General features: G+C 38.0%; 1 protein-coding gene across 2 annotated transcripts in view; it reads left to right on the plus strand.

Annotated features, from left to right (window-relative positions):
- Positions 1 to 1,656: 1,656 nt before the first annotated feature.
- Positions 1,657 to 18,181, plus strand: part of syt9b (synaptotagmin IXb) — a 58,729-nt gene continuing 42,204 nt past the window's right edge. For both annotated transcript variants that reach the window (XM_053506593.1, XM_053506594.1), the window contains exon 1: positions 1,657 to 2,072. In XM_053506593.1, coding sequence (XP_053362568.1) covers positions 1,925 to 2,072 — 148 coding nt within the window. In that variant the 5' untranslated portion in view covers positions 1,657 to 1,924. The remainder of the gene's footprint in view (positions 2,073 to 18,181) is intronic.

The following is an 18,181-nucleotide window of genomic DNA, read 5'->3' on the forward strand; positions in this document are numbered from 1 at the left end:
CATACTGCTCTCCTGACTGCTGTGTAATGTTTCCAAGTTCTGATTCATGTATTTGTTCGCAGTTATTAAAGTTCGGTCTGACTGATCCACCATTCTGTTTGCTGACACTATGAATATACAAATAGGAAGCTCCACTACAAAACTTTCTTTGTTAGCATATTTTCAATAAAGCATTTATTTAATTGGTATGAAATGACGGAAATAAAAAGTAACATCACACTGTAGTACCATGTGACACTCTGGCTGTACACACTTCTTTGTGCTTTTCTATCTGACAGAAACTTGCTCATACTGTATGTAAGCAACAGCAAAGAGAAACAAAATGTTTCCATGTTTGTAATGAAATAAAAACAGCTTGAAGAAGGATAACATTGTTCGCAATTTGCATACAATAACCATAAAAATCTAAATAAACATCTACTGTCATTGCAAAGCAAAAGGAGTTTGGGAATGTTTATTTTACTCTTTCATCTACTATACTGCTTATCTGCTGGGTTGCGGGAGGCTTGGAAACCGTCCCAGGGGCCGTGTGGCAGTAGGGTGCCAATCCATTGCCGGGCACACACACACACACACACACACACACACACACACACTCTCTCTCTCTCTCTCTCTCTCTCTAACTGAGTCACACTGAGTCACACACTAGGGGCAATTTGGAAATGCCAATTAGCCTACACTGGACTGTGGGAGGAAATCAGAGTACCTGGAGGAAACCCACCAAGCATGGGGAGAACATGCAAACTCTACACACACATACCTGAGGCAGGACTTTGATGTTATTTATTTTAAAATCACTGCGGTATCAATTTCACTTTGTGTTTTACACAAATAAGGTAACTTTAAGTATAATTGATGGAGGTAGTGGGATTATTATTATTATTATTATTATTATTATTATTGATTGGCACTCCGTCCAGGGTGTACCCCGCCTCGTGCCCTAAGTGTCCCGGGAAAGGCTCCAGTCCCCGCAGCCCCCCTATCCGCCCCCACCCCTGCAATCCTGTACAAGATAAGCGATATAGATGAATGAACTGATTAATTATTTTTCTCATTCTTCTTCTTCTTCTCCTTCTTATTCCTGCGCTTTATCCCCTGGGCTTTCCGGTTTCCTCCCATCTCACAAAAAATGCCAAAAGGTAAACTGACCCAACCCCTAACCCAGGATGAAGCAGCTACAAAAGATTATATTATTATTATTATGATTATTATCCCTGATCTTTATTTTTGGCTTGATCCTGAGCTTGGAGTTCCTCTGGGATTTCCTGTTTTCTCCTAACTCGAAAAAAACATGCCAATAGGTAACCAGTAGCCAACCCCTAACCCAGGATGAAGCAGCTACAAAAGATTATATTATTATTATTATTGCTGTTATTGTTGTTTGGGTTAATATTGTTTGCTCAGATCCAATGCACAAGTCTTGTAGTAGGCATGATGAGCTGAAATGACATGTTTTTGTAACAGTAATACAGCAGATGATAAAACATCAACAGGAGGAGCAAAGGATGGGGGGATGGGGGGTGGGGGGAGGTGAGGGGCGGAGCCTCGCTGTTGAGTCGCGCAGACCGGGGACTCCAGGGCTCGTGCGTTTGGAAATAACTCTCGCGCGCCCGCGCGGGCTTCTTCATTCCACTCCCTTCCTCGTGCGCTCGCGCAGTTCCCGTCGCGCGCTCGTCCAGCAGCACGAGCGCACCGCCGATTCGACCGCCCGCGCTACTTTTCGCACTTTAGTAATTTAATAAAACTAATTAAAATTTTTATTAAAAAAAAATAAAACTTCTTGTCCTTTGCCCGCGCTATGTGGTTTGGACGGACCGGCTGTGACAGCGCGTGCCCGCCGTAGGAGCGACTCCGGTACTGCGCTTTTGGATGAGCGCGGCCGAGCCGGAGCGGCGCGCGCGCTTCACGAGGATGCTGCGTGGAAATGCCTGCGGGAAGGGAGGATGAGATGTGCGGGAAGGCGCTCGAGCTGCTCTCTGAGCTCTGCTCACGTGGAGAGGTGCAAAGCGACAAGTGCGCCGACTTCATCTACTCTTTCCGCGATCTGGGCAGACCGGACTACTCAGACTCCGGTAAGTTCCGACTCTCAAAGCTTTCACTTTTCCCTCCCAGCCATAGAGTTGTCCATTGAGTTTTAACACTGATGCATTGGCATTCCTAAATAGTGCATGCATAGTTTTTGTTCTTTAAGATTCATAGGTCTCCAACTCTATGCTTGATATGTAAAAAAAAAAAAAAATCAAGCATAGGGTGGAAAACCTATTGAAACTGATGCTGGATTAGATTTTGTCTCTTTCTTACATGCTTCTCTCAGCTCCAGGAAAAAAAAACAAAATCACAAAAGCTATTAAAGTCTGCAAGACTGAGGATGGACTTTGTAGAGTAGTGAAAGCCACACCCTTTTGCTGACCATTAATATGCTTTCAAACATCTCATCATGCTTTATAGCAACATTACTATCCCTGTTTCCTTTTTGCAAACTCCCTAAAACTAATGCATATAGCATTATGCAGAAAAATTATTATTATAGATAAATATTTAATTTGTTTTTGCATGATATTATTTTACTAGATGTACATCTCTACATAATTAGATTGCATCCACCAGATGCAATCCTGAGTCATTATACTCTCTGTATAGAGTTTCATATACTGTATTTTCCACGTATCTGCTTGGGTGTCCTCCATGTTCCTGGCTTTCCTCTTTCTTCTTCTTAATGTTTCCTCTAAGCTTTTACCTCTGGTTTGATCCTTGATCCTAAGCTTGAAGTTCCTCTGGGCCTTTCCGGTTTCTTCCTACCTCATAAAACATGCCAGCAGATGAACTGGCAACCAGAACAGAGGATAAAGCAGCTAACAAAGGTTCATTAGTGTTCCTGATTCTTTTTTCGCGACCTTTCTAAAAAACTAATACAAATAGCTTTATGCAGAGAAGAAAAAAAAAATTATAGCAATTTATAGCAATATATATTATAATGTATAAACCTGTACCAGATGCAATCCTGAGCTCATCCTCTATTGCCTGGGTAGGGTTTCATATGTTCTTCATATATCTGCTTGGGTTTCCTCCTATTTCCCAAAAACATGTCTGTAAGTGAAGTACTCTGAATTAAATGCATGTACGAATGTGTATGTGCATGGTGCCTTGTGATAGACTCATATCCCTTCCAGGGTGTGTCTCCTTCAAACTCTCTCCGCCTCATCTTAATTGGTAATGGGATAGGCTCCGGATCCAGCAAAACTCTGACTAGGATAAAGCGCTGACTGAAGATTAATGAATGAATGGATCTTTATATAGTGTAATTGCTCCTAAAGGAAGATGGAACCTTTTTGGACACTTGTCCAACATCCTGACATGAAAATACTACTAATCCTTTTAAAAATCTGGCCACAATTTTGTCCATTCCCATGTAACCATCTTATATATTTTAATGCACACCCATGCAGTATGATTTTTCAGAAACGTATGATACAACAGTGCCAAACTGCGGAGTTTTATCACTTGATTCAAGATAAGAAGAATCAATTGCCCTTCATTCAACTCAATCATGAGAAATCCTGAGCTTAGTTTTTTATTCTGACATACTAACAAATCATTTCATGCATGCAGATGAGCAATATTATCCTTGTCCTGTGTGTAGCTGTTTGCACATTTTGTAAAAGCTTTCTAAATGAAAACTGCTTAATATCATCATTATAATGTTAGAAAGCTGAGCAGAAGAGCAACAATCCTTATTCCTGCACTCTGACAATTTGTACTTGAACTTTATCAGAAAATTGTCAGCAGTTTAAACTACTCTTGATTCATGTCTTTAAAAGGTCATCATCTTTTATTCACAATCTTTTACAGCCGGATTTATGCAGGGTCACACCCGGATGATGCAACAAGAGAACACAAGAAAAAAAAAAGAAAAAACGAAACACACACACACACACACACACACACATTGTCAAATCAATTTTCATCAGTTGTGGTGTACTGCTGAGTGTGATAGATAAGAAACGTGCGAATGCAATGGTCTAATATTGGCTCAGATTTGAGACGCGTTCATTGCTTTTTATTCGCCTCGATCCAAAGAAATGATCAGCTCTTATTACATTAGGTTGCCTTCAGAACATAGTTGTAAACTTTTTTTGTTTTCATTAGTAAAATGCTGCTCCATGGGCCTCATTTATCATCTTGTAAATGATGAATAAACTGTTGGAGGAGATTTAAATAAATTTGTCTCATTAAAGAGAACACCTTAATTTATGTCACTTTAAAAGAGAGCTTCGTTGATCATTTTTCAGTTGTGGGATTGGTGAGTTTTGTATACAGTCATGGCCAAAATTGTTGGCACCCCTGAATTTTTTATTTTTTGTTCTTCAGAAAATCAAGTATTTCTTACAGAAAAGTATTGCATTAACACATGTTTTGCTGTAAACATGATTATTCTCTTTGTGTGTTTTGGAACAAAACAAAAAAAAGGGGAAAAAAGCTAATTTGACCTAATGTCACACAAAACTGGACAAAATTATTGGCACCCTTAACTTAATATTTGGTTGCACACCCTTTGGAAAAAAATAACTGAAATCAGTCGCTTCCTATAATCATTAATAAGCTTCTTACACCTCTCACACAGAATTTTGCACCACTCTTCCTTTGCAAACTGCTCCAGGTCTCTCATATTGGAAGTGCGCCTTTTTCCAACAGCAATTTTAAGATCTCTCCACAGGTGTTCAATGGGATTTAGATCTGGACTCTTCAGATCTCCGCAGTGATTTGTTGCCATCCATTTCTGGGTTATTTTTGAAGTATATTTGAGGTCATCGTCCTGCTGGAAGACCCAAGATCTCGGACGCAAACCCAGCTTTCTGACACTGAGCCCTACAGTGCGACCCAAAATCCTTTGGTAATCCTCAGATTTCATGATGCCTTGGACACAGTCAAGGCACCCAGTGCCAGAGGAAGCAAAACAAACCCCAAAACATCTTTGAACCTCCACCACATTTGACTCTAGGTACTGTGTCCTTTTCTTTGTAGGCCTCCTTCCGTGTGCAATTTCTTTGGATCTTGTTTGGGGCTGCTTATCTACCATCCGGACTATCCTGCGTTGCAACCTTTCATCAATTTTTCTCTTCCGTCCACGCCCAGGGAGATTAGCTACAGTGCCATGGGTTGCGAACGTCTTGATAATTTTGCGCACTGTGGACAAAGGCAAATCTAGATCTCTGGAGATGGACTTGTAACCTTGAGATTGTTGATATTTTTCCACAATTTTGGTTCTCAGGTCCTCACACGGTTCTCTTTTCCACTTTCTGTTGTCCATGCTTAGTGTGGCACACACAGACACACTTCTCTCTCACTGATTTTTATATTGCCCTCTTCTGTTACTTGCCCCAGGTGAGTTTAAAGAGGCATCACATGCCTGAAACTATTTTATTTATCCACATTTCTGAAAGGGTGCCAATAATTATGTCCAGCCCATTTTGGAGTTTTATGTGACTTTATGTCAAATTAGCTTTTTTCCTTCCATTTTTGTTTTGTTCAAATACACACAAAGGGAATAAACATGTGTATAGAAAAATGTAATAATGCAATAATTTTCTGTGAGAAATACTTGACTTTCTGGAAAAATTTCAGGGGTGCCAACAATTTTGGCCATCACCGTTAATATAAAACTTACTAAAATACTTATTTTATATTAACGATGTTGTGGACGGAGGTAGTTTAGTGAAACGACAGTGACCTTTTGATACTATATAAATCATCACACCTAGGTGCCGAATCGATTCTGTACCACAATTTTATAAACATCCTGATTTATATATAATATAAGATTCAATACTTTGTCACATATACCCTACAGCACATTCAAATGTTTTTTTTTCTGCATATCCCAGTAGGAAAGCTGGGATCAGAGCACAGGGTCAGCCAGGATACAGCATCACTGGAGCAGAAAGGGTTAACAGCCTCGGCCAAGGGCCCAATAGTGGCAACTTGGCATTTCTGGGGCTTGAACCCCCAACCTTGCAATTAATAACCCAGAGCCTTAATCATTTAAGTCACCACTGCACCATAAAATGAACAACTCTAAAAAGTTATTATACTTCTAGGAAAGGCACCACCAGGATCTCCTGTATACTAGACAGGCGCTTTAACCAACTAAGTCACAGCGCCAAAGTTGGTATATATATATATATATATATATATATATATATTATATATATATATACATATATTATATTATTAATATATTTATTCTTAATCCTTTTAGATTCTGTTACAATTCTAAACAAACTCAGCAACTCATTCTCTCCAGGTTGCTGTATTAAGTGCCAATGTGAACATAGTATAAAGTGTGCCATCTTTAAGAATGTAGATATATATTTCCACATATTACCGCCTCAAACATTATTTGCAAAATTGATTTTAAAGTCAGTGTAATAATAAGAAATTGTTAATAAGAAAGTTAAGAAATTGTTCATGGAACTGTATATGATTGGGTGTGTGAGTGTGTGGGCTTGTGATGAGTTGGCACACGTTTAAGAGCGTACCCTGCCTTGTGCCCAAGGTTACTTGAGATGTGCCCCATGTGCCACTACACAGGATAAGAGTCATAGACAAATGGATGGACTTAAAAAGGAAAATTAAGACTAGCAATTCAAAGTGGAACTTGTTTGTTCTTGTACGTTGTTTTGTTTTTCTGTGAGCTTTTTTTTTGGTGTCATCATAAATGTGACCCATCATATCGAATCAGATATTAAGTTGCACAGGTTAGTTTTGTGCTACGGCTGATCGAGTGCAGGAGGTGAAATCTTCAATGTCAGCAGAGATATGTTGATACATTCTTATTTTGAATTGAGAATGTTTACATTTTGAATATAGTTTTAAAGCTCTTGAACACATGAACCATATCCAGACTGGTTGTTTAATCTGTGTTAGAGAATTAGGCATATTTTTTCACTATAAAATTGGTACTGCTGGCAGTTATTTTTAGGAGGAGCAGGGGAATCCTGGAGCCAAACTGAGAGAGAGAGCGTTCCCTCTTTCTTATTACGTCACATAATTTTTCTATTAAAAGGATTTTAACCGTTTTTCCGAGGCCATCCTCGATACAAAACTTTCACTGGCCGTATCTCAGGAACCAAACATGATATAGTGGGGTAATAAATTTAATATCGAAATGAAGCCTATTAAATCAGGAAACTAGTAAGAGCTGATTTTGATGATATTCTGATAGCTTTTGTTACAATTTTAAACAAGGTTAAAAAATTAAATTGCTCCGACCACACAGAATGCTGCACTGCCTGCCAATGTGTAAATAGTTTAGAGTGCGCCACCTGCAGGATTATAAAGGAACAGCAACATTTTACTACCTCAAAGGCGTAATTAGAAATTTTTTTTAATTGTCAATTTTCACACAAATGAATCACAATACATTACTGAATTAATGTTTTTTTTCTTCTTATTTTTACTGTACAGTATCAATGATTATACGAAATTATTTGAATTACATCAATGATTTTTATAGGCAAAACAAAAAACCTTTCATAGTGTCATGTTTAGTTCTTTGTGATTGTATACTGGATCACGTCTTCATTTTGTCAGTAGAGAGTGCACTGCATGTCTCCCAGATGTGACCGCCGCCAGTGAACCGTGCACATCGTTCATTTCCCATAAGAAGAGGTACACTTTAATTAAAGCGTGCAGCTGAGGCTGACCTGACATGGGACTGAGTAGATATTATTTAGTCCTGAAGAATTATGAATTATAACATATATAACAAAATGATAATTCTGGGCAATCATTTAATAATAAATTAATAATAGTAATACTACTACTACAACAGAATAATAATCTGGCTTGAGACGCTATGTATTGTAATCTGACTCGATATCATACAGTTATAACTTCACTGCAAAGAAATCACAATACAAAGACAGCATTTTGTATACAAGGCAGTGAATGGTTTTTATTTCTTTAAGCTGTGTATTTAATATAAAGGGTGAGAGCTAGTCTTATTTCCTGGTGTGACTGAAAATCTCCCAGAATCGGCATTGCTACTGAACACGTGATGCGATTCGATTTACGTCTCACGTCACACGTTCAAATTTAGATCAGCGGTTGACAGAGGTGGGAAAATTCACAGCAGCTGATGATAAGGGATTGAACTCCGGGAACGTTGTTTTATGCAACACCATATGATCAAGCAGGGCTGTGGGTGAAGACCTATATATACATCATATTTTCAGTTAAAATTTGCGTGAAGAAAAAAAAACACATCAGCAAATCAAAAACACATAAAACAAATAAAAGACACTTAAGCAAATAGCGAACACTGATTTAATTCCTTGTTTAAATTTGGGCTCTGCATGCCACTATATGGGGGAAAAAAGGGCATCGTAATGTCTTATTCACTGCCTATGATTTGCTATGTGTACACAGACAATGTTTCTTCAATTTGATTGAATCCGATCCAGTTAGTGATTCCGATGTCGCTGAGTGTTTACATGCTCAAGGAATTTAATCAGAAGGTAATTTCTTTGACATGTGGCTTCGCTCTCTGTGAAGTGTTTTATCTGTGGAAATATAACACAAGGTAAAAAAAAGGAGGAGGAAGAAGAAGAAGAAGAAGTAGTTTTCCCCAACTTTGAGGTTAGATTAGGCTTGCCATCTTTTCTTGATAAATCCCGCCTTTTGTGTTATGATTGGTTACAAGAATTTAGTCTCATCTGTGATTGGTTAGATAATTTACTGCATGTGAAATGTGAGCCAATCAGTGCTCTATCCAAAATGTCCTACCTCGTCACCTTACATAATGTTACCCTAACATGCACAGAATATTTACTCTGACAAAAGAAGGTCATTGGTCAGAAGGCATTATTTTCTATAGGAGCTGGTCTAAAAGTATTTTTTTTCTATTATACTGTAATATCTCAGTCATAAAAAATTGTTTGGCAAATGAATGTAACATTATGTGGGATACAAACGTATAAGCATTGATACTATATAGTAGACATGGGAAAAAAAACGATTCAGAAACCTATTGCGATTCTCACCTCTCGCCACGCTCCAAAAGCAATATATATATTTTTTTGCGTTTAAGGTGGTAAAATGTTGCTGTTCCTTTATTAACCTACAGGTGGAGCACTCTAAACTATTCACAAACTGGCCGGCCGCACAGCATCCTGTGTTCATATAAGTATTAATACTTAAATTGGCTTCTAGAAGCATATGACCCGCAAAAATTGTTGCTTAAATTTGTTTTTGGTAAAAGCCTAAAAAGTAAATAAAATTTGTAGTGTCCGTAACCATGTCAAATTTAGTGTTGGGGGACGTTAATTTTTAAAGTAATTAATTACATTACAAAATTACTGTCTTTAAAAAGTTATCAGTTACATTACAGCGTTACTTTCGGATGAAAGTAATTAGTTCAAGTACTTTTTCTATTGCAGAAAATGAAAACTCCTTTGTGATTCCTCATGCATGTTGTTTTAGTCTAGACCTTTATATTTATTCTACCATCATCACTCAGCCAAGTTTGGCCCATAATCTGTTAACTACTAATACCCCCATCACACGTACACAGTTTAGCGCGGTGGCCGTAAGTATGGTTCATCATGATTCACCGCCAGTTTTGGCGCTGTGATTAGGTTTCCCTCTTTCCGCACGTCCTATAACAGAGGGGGCGGGGCTTGTAGGATGACTTTTACATACACACACATACACTAATGGATTGGGAATGACTGCTGTCTGGTTCACGGATTTTATAAATTGTCTAAAAACGGATTACATTTTTGAAAAAGTAACTAAATAAGTGAGTACTTAAATGGAGGACCAACCGCGTTAGATTACTCATTACATCAAAAAAGTAATCCAAGTGCTCTAACGCGTTAGTTTATAATGTATTACACCCAACACTGGTCAATTTCATGTTGCGATATCTTAACTATTTAAAATAGTACACTTTTCAGGTTTATGTCTTTTCATGTGAAATCTAAATCGGCCAAGTTTCATCTGAATGACAGTTAAGACTGTTGAAGGATTTAAATTCCAAAAATGTAACTGACACAACAGACATAAAAGGGCATGAAACTGTTTTATATTTAACAAATGTGTTGCTTTTTATCTGATAAAAATATAAATGTGAAGTATACTACATTTACAAAAAAAACGAAACATGGATCGGGAGATAAGTAGCTTTAAATATAGAAAAATGGTGTTATCCTAACAAATAATTCACCTTTTCACCTAGGTGAAAAGCTTAACTTTTTAGCACCAAATACCAGGTTTTTTGGTTGTAAGTTCAAGATACAGTAAATAACATTTTAATAACTTTAAGAGGGAAAATGTGAGCCTGGTGCATAAATGAAATCAGAAACTAATTTCGACTTAAATTAAGTCGATTCTGCAAATCGCTGTGGATATTAGAAGGGAATTAACCAATTCAGGTAGGAATTTAGGAAAAGAATCCACAGAACAGTATTCCTGGCCAGATCACATGACCTCACCATTGACTAATTTCCAATAAAAGTGTTTTATTCCTTTATCATTAAAATGCATAAAAAACAGTCATACAGTACAGTGTACATTTAAGTAAAAGATTAATCATTTGCATTAAAAAAAAAAAAAAAGCTTTCAGACTTTATTGTAGGCATTCAAATACCCAAGCTTTGAAGGCCAAGCTGCAGCCTTTGGCACCAATACACCAAAAGAGCATCTGAATTATTTATACTTTATTTAATTTTTTAAGCTCCTTCAAAGCAGTGCATGTTATGAGCATGCAAGGTCTCATCCCTCATTGTACACCTTTCTCTCAACGACCTTCAGAATGATTGCAATAAAAGCTGCAATTCACAATTCCGATGTGTTCCCTTTTTACCTGCTTTGGCCTACAGAAAACTTTTAAACGTTATGATTGTGTTTCGTGTGAATTATTTAGTGGGGCGTGAGTGAGAATTTTACCTGTTTGGAGACTGTGGGAAATGATCTGTGTTTGGTTCGTCAAGCAGCTTTTTTTTTTTTTTTTTTGTGAATGCAGGCTGTGTGTAAAGATAAAATGTACAGTAGCACCTTCAAAAGAGAGCTGGCGTGTGAAATCCAGAGTGCTTTTATGACCCCGAGGGTTTTTCATCATAGTCTCTATAGCATCCGTCATAAAAACCGTCACATTTCTCTGTACCTAAGAAAGCCCATTTACTTAAAATTTCACTTATAGAGTACTTCCTGGGGGAAGTGGTTAAATATTTGAAATACATTATTACATAATGCCACTTCTGGGCCTTCCCAAGCTTCATTTATCTAAAGTATAGTATAGTATAGTATAGTATAGTATAGTAGTCTGTGCTCTAGATTTAGATGTTCATTTATAAAACTACTTTATTAATTTATAAATGAGTTGGACAAGAATAGGTTGTGCATAAATGTTTGTTAAGTGAGGAATAAAGCTTAATCGTGAATTTTATAAGAACATAATCAATAGAATAGTGGTGCAATTACTACAGCTATTTGCCAGTGTTTAGAACACCATGTTTATAATGTTAACATTATGCAATTTCTGTAAAACAAATTATAGTGGGACCTCTGCACATAAGGCAAAATTATTTTTATTGCGAAAGACATTTTCCCATAGGAAGTAATGTAAATGCAGATAATCCGTTCCAGCCACCCAATAAATATGACCAATATTACCAATATCAACACTCTAATCATATTTTTGCATATAAAAACAATCGAAAACATTTACAAAAAACATGTTAATTAAGTGCAATATGAAATAAATGGACATAACCTTAATTTGTGATTCCTCTTGGCACCGTTTAAAAACCAAACTGAAAGTGGCTTAGTTTTGTTCTTGCTTCTTTCAATTTTGCAATATATTCTCTAAATCTAAACCAAAAAAAAGTAAACTCACTTTACTTGGCTTTCAATTGACGCAAACATTAATTAAGATCACTTAAATACTTATGTGATGTTGCATAGTAAAAAAAAAATCACCAGTAGGAATCAGAGTTAAGTTTAATAGGAAAAGTAAGAGCATTTTCATACACACATAATGTGAAGAGAACTTAAAGGATCAGGACTAAACAGCTGTGTGGCCAAAAGAAAACCACTTGTTAGTGAACTAATCAGGAAGAAAGGCTTCACTTGCTGGGGGGCATAAATATTGGACTTTGCAGAAATGGAAAAAGGTCACGTGGTCCGATGAGACCCTTTTCCAGAGTGATGGGCGTGTCAGGGTAAGAAGGGAAGCTCATAGAGCGGTGTACCCATCATACATAGTGTTCACTGTACGAGCCTCTGGAGACAGTGTTATGATCTGGGGTTGATCAGTCGCTCAGGTCTAGACTCAACAACATTATGTGGCAATAAAATGAAGTCAGCTGACGACCTGAATGTACTGAATGACCAGATCATCACATCTATAGAGTCCTCCCATGATGCCATGAGTATATCCCAGCACTCCAGGAATGTGTGGGAGGGTTTCTGGGAGCATGAGGAATCATTTACACACATGAATTGGCCACCACTTTGTGTCGGAAACGAAGTGAGTAACACCACACAATGAGGGAAATTGTGACAAAATGCAACAGCGACAAGTGATCATTCATTTCCTATCCTGTATACACGAGCAAAATCAGGCACAATTACAATACAAATGACAAGCGGCATCAGCACTGGGTTTAATTCAATTCTATGCAAATTAGTTACAACATGGTGAAGCGGCAAATGAAAATAATTGGCTCAAATGATTTCTCCGACTAATCCTTACTAATCCTACAACTAATCCTTTTGCTTATTGTCCGTTGTTTCCTCAGTTCTTCACTTAATACTTGTAATCTGGTTCTATTTACTGCTTGTTATGCAGTAAAGGAAATACTGTAGAGCTTGGGTTCATGGTTTGGTGTTAAATACAGCCTTTTATTGCTGTATATGTGACGAGAAACATTATGAAAGAGAAATAAAGCTTGGAACGATGGATCTCTGAGTGTACGTACAGTAGAAGGGAGGAATCATCAGGGATCACCTGAAACTATATCATAACGATACCTTGCTGTGAATTTGAGTTGTATTGTAATTTTGACTGAATATAAATTTTTGTTTTAGATTTTGTTACAATTCTAAACAAACATGGTAAATAATTTACTCACACCACACAGGATGCTGTGCTGTGTGAATATTTAAGAGCATGCCACCTACAGGATTATAAAGCAACTACAACTCTTTGCCACCTTAAATGCAAATTAGATTAAAAATGAATTTGCAAAAATGGAGGCGACACGGTGACGTAGTGGTCAGCATTGTGGCCTTGGAGCACTAGGGGTTGGGTTCGATTCCCACCTCGGGTCTGCGTGCATGGAGTTTGCATGTTCTCCCCATGCTTGGTGGATTTTCTCCAGTTTCCTCCCACTGTCTAAAGATATGCAAATTAGGCTAATTGGGGTTCCTAAAATCGCCCGTAGTATGTTAAAGAGCATGTATGTGTGGGATAGGCTCCACACCCCCTGCTACCCTGTACAGAACAGAGCCGTATATACAATAAGTGAGTGAGTGTGCTAAATAAATTGCGACATGAAAGACCTGCGATAAATAAGTGAATTGATTTTCCTCATCTCCATTATGTAGCTAGGCCGCTAGTTAGCTTGCTTTGTTAATCTCAATATGAAGTAAGTACGAAGCTAATGTATATAAATAGTGTGTATATAATGTATAGTGGGATGAATAGTATCTACGTTTTTAGATAAAAGAATGCACATGACAGTGTTAGCGATCGCTACACACCAAAAAAGAGAGTAACTACAATACAAGCGAATTGAGCGACTTGACGATGTTTTTTTGCTGATTTGCTGCTCTTATCTTAAAAATTTGATTTGCTGCTCTTATCTTAAAAATTTGTTGCTGTGGTTTAACCTTTTATTCTATTTATCTGAGATTTCCTAGCAGCCTTAATCATTGCCTTTGGATTTGCTGATGTCTTTTTCTCTCCGGATTATTCATTTGTTTTGCACTCCGGGTCTTCCGTAGGCAATAAATAAGGAGGTGAGAGGCACTTGAATGCATTTGAATTTAAAGTGGTGTTTAGAGTCAAGGCTTTAAGGAAATATACCAGCTTTAGCGAGGCCGCTGGTGTTCTCTTTACAGAGCACAGTGCATGCCTGTGCTGGTTTTGGGAGCGGTGTGGGTGAGAGGGAGATAAAGACGGAAACACAGAGACCTCTTTGAAGTACAGCTCAAAAGGCATGTTAATCATCCCCGAACCTGGAACAAAGCTAGCTTTCATGGCGTTTATACGCTCTTTTTATGCTTAGCGAGATTTTGAGATGTTCTTTCAAAGGTATCCAAGGAAAAGCAATGATTAATTTAATATTGAATCATAAAAATGTGTTCAATAAGATGCCTGGTTAAAAATGTTTAATGGAAATATCAGCTACTAAAAGTAAGTGCTAGCACCAAGAACAGCACAGAGCTAGCAGTGAAGAATACGCAAACTAAACGCAGGGTTAAATTAACTGAGGATCTCCTGTTGCCAAGTGATTTGGCTGTTAATTTCTGTCGTATGTAGAAAAAAATTCAAACCATCCAGAGTCTAAGAGGGGTCAGGGTTAGATCAGTGGTTAAGACATTGGACTATGGTTCAGGAAGGTCCTAGGTTCAAATCCCATGACCACCAAGTTGTCCCTGTTGGGCCCTCGAGCAAGGCCCTTAACTGCTCAGATGTTTAATGAGGTCTAAATGTAGCTTTAGGGTTTCATTAATCATCTAAATCTTTTTTATCATTTATCTATAAACGCTGCTTTTCATAATACAGAATAGAAATTTAATGTATTCCGGTGGCGAGTTTTGTATTGCGAATTGCATTTTCCCTTAGGCAAGATGGTAAATGCAGATAATCCGTTCCAGCCACCCAAAAATATTACCAATTTCTAACACTATAATCATATTTCTGCATTTAATAACAATCAAAAACATTTAGAAAAGAAATGTAAATGAAGTAAAATATGAAATAAGCACATATTAAACCTTACTTAGGCTTAATTTATGATTCCTCTTGGCACCGGCTGCTTTAAAAACCAAACTGAAAGCGGCTCTGTTTTCCTCTTGATGCCGTCCTGGTTAACATGTAGCGCAGCCACATAACAGATTTTTTTTTTATAAAGCTGTCAATAATTTTTTTTATATGGTGTTGTATACTTTATAATCTGTTCCCTCATATGATGTATTGCCCTATCAGTTGTTCTGCTTCTACGTTTTAACCCTCGAGAGACTTTATCACAGAATAGTGTTAGCAAGTTCATATGCCGAGCTTCCATTGTATTATTTAAAATGCAAATGCAAATAAATGTTGTTTATTTGCATTTTCTCTTTCTTTTTTTTTATACACTTATTTAATGATTTATTTCCTCTTCCTTCTTATCGATTGGTAGATTTATTTATCTGCTCTCATGTCAGCCATAATCATAATCACTGCAATTGCCGTGTCCTCTAGGAACTAATCTGCATGAGTCTGAGATGATAGAGACATTTTTATAGCCGGCATGCTGTTGTCTAGTTCCTATGATTCTCACTGTTGCCGTGCAGTACTTTGTTAATCGCCCCCTGAAAACAGCGGCACGTGAATGCTAGATGCGCTGTGCTGAACAGGTAGCCTGCAGTAATGGCAAATTCTTAAAGCTGGCTTTTCTGACTGTTTCAATTATTAATGTGATCTGAGGTTTCTTTTACTGATGATAGTGGAGTTGAGGAAGTCTGCTGAGACTTGTTACCTTGTACTGGTTGAAAGGGGGATCAAGACTATTAAACACTAACAACAGTGTCATTACAGGATGGGGTGTGTCCCTTCTTCAGACATTATACAAAGCAGATTTTGGTAAACGTTAAGCACATAATGTACACGAAAGAAAAAGTAATTTCTTAACAACAGTGTTTTTAATTGAAAGTGACACCTCGCTCATAGACCACCACATAGACCAAACTTTGTTCTTTAGGGAGGATAGAACAGAGGCCACACCTACTTCATTTGGTCAAAACAGAGGCCACGCCTGCTGTACTGAGACTAAACAGCCACCTGTCCTACACTAATGGAATGATGTCATTTTTACTAGAATTCATGCCTTATTCACTTAGGCACTAAGGCCACACCCACTTTACTGTAACTAAGGTACACACTTGACAATGCTCTCTTCACGGAAACTAACATGGACAGTGACCATGTCTCCGTCCCTTGAACTGACAGAGACACAGGCCCCATCTTTAGTGAGTGGGGCAGGTACTAAGGCTACTGTAATAAACTTGACATGAATACTGGACACTAACATGAGCTTCTTCACTGGAACTGTCAAGGACATTGACTACTCCTTCTTTACTGGAACTAACATGAACCTTGGCCACACCTTCTGTACTAGGACTGACATTGACTTTTTCTTTAACTCTGTCCCCTTCTACTTTCCTGGAACTTGCAAAGACATTGATTTCTCCTTTTTTACTGGAACTAACATGAACACTGTCCCCTTCTTTTCTGCTAGAACTAACATTAAAACTGTCCCCTTCTCCTTTACTAGAACTGACATTGAACTTCCGTGCCACACATCTTACTAAGAATACTGGCCATGCCTTCTTCACTGGAACTGACATTAAAACTGTCCAGTAAAGACATTGGCCACATCTTCTTCTCTGAAGCTCTTCTCATATAAACCCTGGCCATGCCTCTTCACCTTAACTGACATTGACATTGGCCACGCCTCCACGCCACTAACAAAAGCCACATCATGCGTCCACTGAGATTGACGTGCATGGTCGCATGTCTATATAAATGTATATGTACAAAATATCCAAGATTGAATAACTCAGTTAAAAAGCTCTTAGTAGAATTTAATTGATGAGAACCCTACTCTCAGACGCTTCATTCAGATCACGCTCCTGTCTGAGCTTGAAGTGCTTCATTGTTGCTTTTCCTCTTTGATGAGTATCCATTCATTAGAAACAATGCATTTTCTATGCAAATTAAGTTAAGGCAATTAAACTTGTCTTTGCTTTTCTCCAGACGTAGCATGCAATTAGTAAAGCTCACTGAATTCCCGGGTCCCTTTTCTGTCGGAGACCGGTACTTTGTTTAATTAGGTCGATAACACCTTGTCATGCATTACAAAAGAAAGTGCGTGGGTGACAGGGTTTACACCCTCTATACTCCCCCCCCCGCCCCCCCCCATCCCAACTTCCTTATAAATATGATCTAAAGCACAAGACCAGACAGGATCGTCTTTAGGTAGCATTCATAGTGGCTTTGGAACAGCAGCGGCAATAACACTTCCTACAAATTTCACACTGCGTCAGTTAAAAAGCCTAAGTGACACATTTTTATGGTTTATGGGCTGCTGAGTAGTGCCCCAACAACATTAATAAGACTTTTATATGAAACCACAGCACGACGCTGTTGACACCAAAACCCATTACATCTTATTGCTGATTTTTACATGCTGTTTGATCCGGCCCGGTCTTCTCGATGTGTAATAAATTATTTCCTTTTTACCCAGTTGCGGATGCCATATGCTAATGAGTGTATTAGCCAATCCGTAAGAAATCCGCTCATTCTTAAACCATTTACCATTTCAACATTTAATGAGATCTGTGTAGAACACTGAAACACCACCGCCTCTAAAAAACAGAGCTGTTGTCAGAAGCGTGACTTAATGCAGTGCCTTAGGCCACTTGGCCATCCTGACACCATGAAGTCAAGAGCAGAAAAAATAGAAAGAAAGAAAAAGGAGGGACCATTAATCATATACACTGTATACAACCTTAAATGAACATCATCCAGAGGTCTGGTAGATGCCCTGGCCTTTCTAAAGGAATTGCATTTAAACAATATTTACTGAACCTTAAATATTGTGCAGCTCTGTTTTTTTGGAGGAACAGAAACCTCGCTGTCAGCTTGGTTTATTCAGACGCTTCATCTTATTGTGGCTGCAGAAACCAGATCGGACCACGTGTCCTGATCTCATAATGTTGTAAAACCTCACAGTGTGTTTTGCAAGCCCAGGTCTATGTTCTTGTTAGTTCACTCAGTGGTCTTAATCCTCACCTAGTGTGCAGTGTGTATCCTCTGTGAGGTTGCTGTCATATTTTCTTTTTATGTCTCCTAAGCAGAGATTCTAAATTGTATAAAAGTCACATTAAGTGCTAAAGACAAGAAAGTGAAGCA

Source organism: Clarias gariepinus, chromosome 10 (assembly GCF_024256425.1).
Source record: "Clarias gariepinus isolate MV-2021 ecotype Netherlands chromosome 10, CGAR_prim_01v2, whole genome shotgun sequence".
NCBI lineage: Eukaryota > Metazoa > Chordata > Actinopteri > Siluriformes > Clariidae > Clarias > Clarias gariepinus.